At 39.7% G+C, this 3,496-nt stretch overlaps 1 protein-coding gene across 1 annotated transcript; it reads right to left on the reverse strand.

Annotated features, from left to right (window-relative positions):
• Window positions 1–1,187: 1,187 nt before the first annotated feature.
• LOC131860304 (uncharacterized) lies at window positions 1,188–1,658 on the reverse strand. Its single transcript, XM_059214701.1, has one exon. It carries the CDS (start codon window positions 1,656–1,658, stop codon window positions 1,188–1,190), a length of 471 nt encoding a protein of 156 aa, XP_059070684.1.
• Between the last annotated feature and the right edge of the window lie 1,838 nt (window positions 1,659–3,496).

The following is a 3,496-nucleotide window of genomic DNA, read 5'->3' on the forward strand; positions in this document are numbered from 1 at the left end:
CCATCAAATCTACAGTCGTTTTTGCTTCTGTTATATTGAATGCTACAAATGGTGCAAGGCACAATCGAATGGATCCTAGTGCCTTTCTATCTAAAATGTCCCACTCTTCATCTGACATTATGGTCGCTTTCTTTGCCTTTCCTTCCAATGGCCGCCACAAATCCTTTTGATACAGGTAATCCTCCATCTACATTTTCCATAACTGATAATTCTGGCCGTTAAACTTTTCAAACTTGAATTTGGAATCCTCCATTGCTCCCACTCAAATCTGAAAGTCTTGCCAATTTACAGAAAACCTCGCTCTGATACCAATTGTTAGGGTTTCAAGCAAATCCGAAGCAAATATGAACTAACAATTATATGCAGATTTAAATACAAAAGATAAAGAAATAATATAGGACACAGATAATACAGAGATTTAATGTGGTTCACCTAGAATGGGTTACGTCCACCATACACAGTCGTCCAATCTTTCTTATTATCCAGCAAAAACAATACATCAACCTTACAATGCCTTAAGCATCCCAACCACTTATAACATGCATTTTTAGGGAACAAACAAAGTCATCCTTTTTAGGGTTTTATTACAATGTCAATTTTCATCAACAAAAAACGGCTGAGTGTACAGTACTTTGTTGATCAGTCACCACATTTCAACAATTTGCCTCCATGTTTTTATTTTTAAGAGCACCTACACTCTGCCAATTCACCTCCTCCCTAAACTAATATGCTTGTGGGTGTTATCACTTCACTCTTTGTCAATATTAACCTGGCAAACTTCGCCTTCTTATAGGCCATCCGCAGTCCTTAATTATTGATTTGACATGCCACCCTACTAATCATGCCATCACACTTCCCATTGTCCTTGGAGAATTCACTTCATCTGCCACCCATCTTAACATGATCGTCAATCTTTGTGTAAGATTTTAAATGTAGTGTCCAAGAAATCCCTATCATTAAAAAATTGGACAACTCATAAACATCACCGATTCCAAACTGTTATTATCACTTTTGATAGGATCATCATGTCAATCCATGTGTGAGACATCAAATCAACTTTCCCAGACAGGGAGCCGCACATATTGCATTGTCGCATCATCTAGTGTTGCAATCCCTTGGAAATCTTCCAGTCTAACTTCGCCTTCTAATTCAAAGGACAGAGCCCATTTGGAAAGTCTATTAGCAGTCTAGTTGCCTTCTCTTCGGATGTGGCTAATTTTGAAATTTTCAAAAAAATTTAACTCCTCTTTAATCAAAGCAATAAATCCTTGTAAATGCCATGCTTTGATCTCCCCATTCATTAGGGCCTGAATTATAATCAGGGAGTCACCTTCCAGATGGAGATTTCGAACACCTTGGATTCTGGCCAATCCAACTGCTAGTAGAGAAGCTTGCACTTCAGCCTCATTATTCGTGCATCTCCTTAGTCTTTTAGCTCCACACTTAATTAAGTCTCCAGAATCATTCCACATAACAAAACCTACTCCTGCCACATTTCTGCTAGATTGAGCTGCCCCGTCAAAGTTTACTTTAAACCAACCCTTATCTAGAGGTTTCCACCGAGCTTCCAAAGCTTTCTTATTCTGCCCCCTGTTGTTTGCCACTGAGCCATGCCTAATTTCAATTCCTGGCCAAGCTCTCTGAATATTCCTATCCATTAAGGTGAAGGGAGAGGTCACCGAAAAAGATTGGGAAGTTATTGCACCTACAACCTCTTCAATAGCCCTATTAATTCTGAGTAGTAGTCTACTTCTATCCTCACTCTTTTCCTGAAATATTTTGCGGTTGCGCTCTTTCCAAGTCTCCCATATGACTATAGAGGGGCTTACTCGCCAAACACTTGAGAGGGTCGACTTACTTGGTTGCCTTGGCCAACTTTCAAAGACTTCTTTAAGAAAGCATTGAAGAGGGTCTTGCCAATTTAGTTTCTCTTGAAGATCAGACCAACACCTCTGTGCAACCTCACATCTCAAAAGTAAATGATCTACTGACTCCTCTGACTTGCTGCACATCACACATAAGGAAGGGCCCTTAAAACCAAGCCTTTTCCTTCTCTCCCCTGTTAGAATTATACCTTTAACAACTAACCATGCAAAAGCACCAGCTTTCGGAAGGCACTCTTTACTCCAAAATAGGTCCCATATCCTTGAGTGACTCTCCTCCCTGCCTTCCAGAAATTGATAACCCAATTTAACTTAATAATTCCCATCGCGAGCACCACACCAAAATACCCTATCCTCTGTGCCTATAAGAAAGATCTTCCTCTATTCCAAAACATCCATAAGTCATCGCTGAGACTGAGCAGACAGACTAGTTGTCGTGAGATCCTTCCAAACCCATTTCTTTCCAAAATCTCCATCGACAACCCTCATATAATCTTTTACTCGATCACCCCAAAGTTGCAACAGATGATCCTTTATCTCTAAGAAGTCCTCTATATCTCTAATGGATGAGAAACCTGCCCAGGAGTCTTCCCACAAATTTGCTTTTGACCCTTTACCAATTTGCCATGTAAGATGATCAGTGACCACCTCTCAGCAATCCATTATAAAATTCCATATGGCTGACCCTTTAGGGGGGTTACAAATTGTGAAATTCCTATGATCTTTTGGAGAATCCATATATTTTGCTCGCAACACTTTGACCCACATTTGATCTGGATTGGTGTATATGCTCCACACCAGTTTAGCCCCTAAAGCAATATTCATTTTATGCCAATCTCTCAACCCAACACCACCCTTTATTTTTGCTTGACAAATTTTGTCCTATGCCAATAAGGGGATTTTGTCATGATCATTTGCTCCATTCCAAAAGAATTTTTTCATCCTTTGTTGAATTACATTAATAACCTTTTTCCGGGATCTTTAAACACATCATTGAGTAAATAGGTATAGTAGACACAACAAATCTTAACATTAAAATCCTTCTAGCTGAAGCAAGCCATCTGCTTTTCCACCCATCCATTCTATTTAAGCAGCTATCAATCAAATTGTCCATAGATCAGACTGATTTGCACCCCCCAAAAAGGGTATTCCTAAATATTTACTTGGAAGAGACCCCACTTTCATGCCTAGAATTCTGCAAATCTCCCTCTGCTTACAAGGTTTGGTGTTAAAAAAGAAAACTTCAGATTTGAACCAGTTTACTTTCTGACCAGAAGCCTTTTCATACACATCCAAAGTCTCCTTAATAATTCAAGCTTCCCTTGCTGTCGCATCCCCTGCTAGAAAAGTGTCATATACAAATTGCAGGTGTGTTAAAGGATTCACTCCTACTGTAATTTGTACACCTTTCCAAAGCCCTTCTTCCCACTTCTTGGAAATGAACCGCCCAAGAACCTTTGCCATAATAATGAACAGAAAGGGGGAGAGGGGGTCACTTTGCTGAATACCTTTCTTAGACTCAAAAAAACCTTGAGGGCTTCCGTTTATAATGACTAAAAATCGAGGGGAGTTGATACAACTTTGCACCCACGCAATCCATTCCTTACTGAAAC

Source organism: Cryptomeria japonica, chromosome 11 (assembly GCF_030272615.1).
Source record: "Cryptomeria japonica chromosome 11, Sugi_1.0, whole genome shotgun sequence".
NCBI lineage: Eukaryota > Viridiplantae > Streptophyta > Pinopsida > Cupressales > Cupressaceae > Cryptomeria > Cryptomeria japonica.

What these genes read in the sequence shown, in the direction of transcription:
- LOC131860304 (XM_059214701.1), bottom strand. Translation starts at nt 1,658, where the DNA reads ATGGATAGGAATATTCAGAGAGCTTGGCCAGGAATTGAAATTAGGCAT.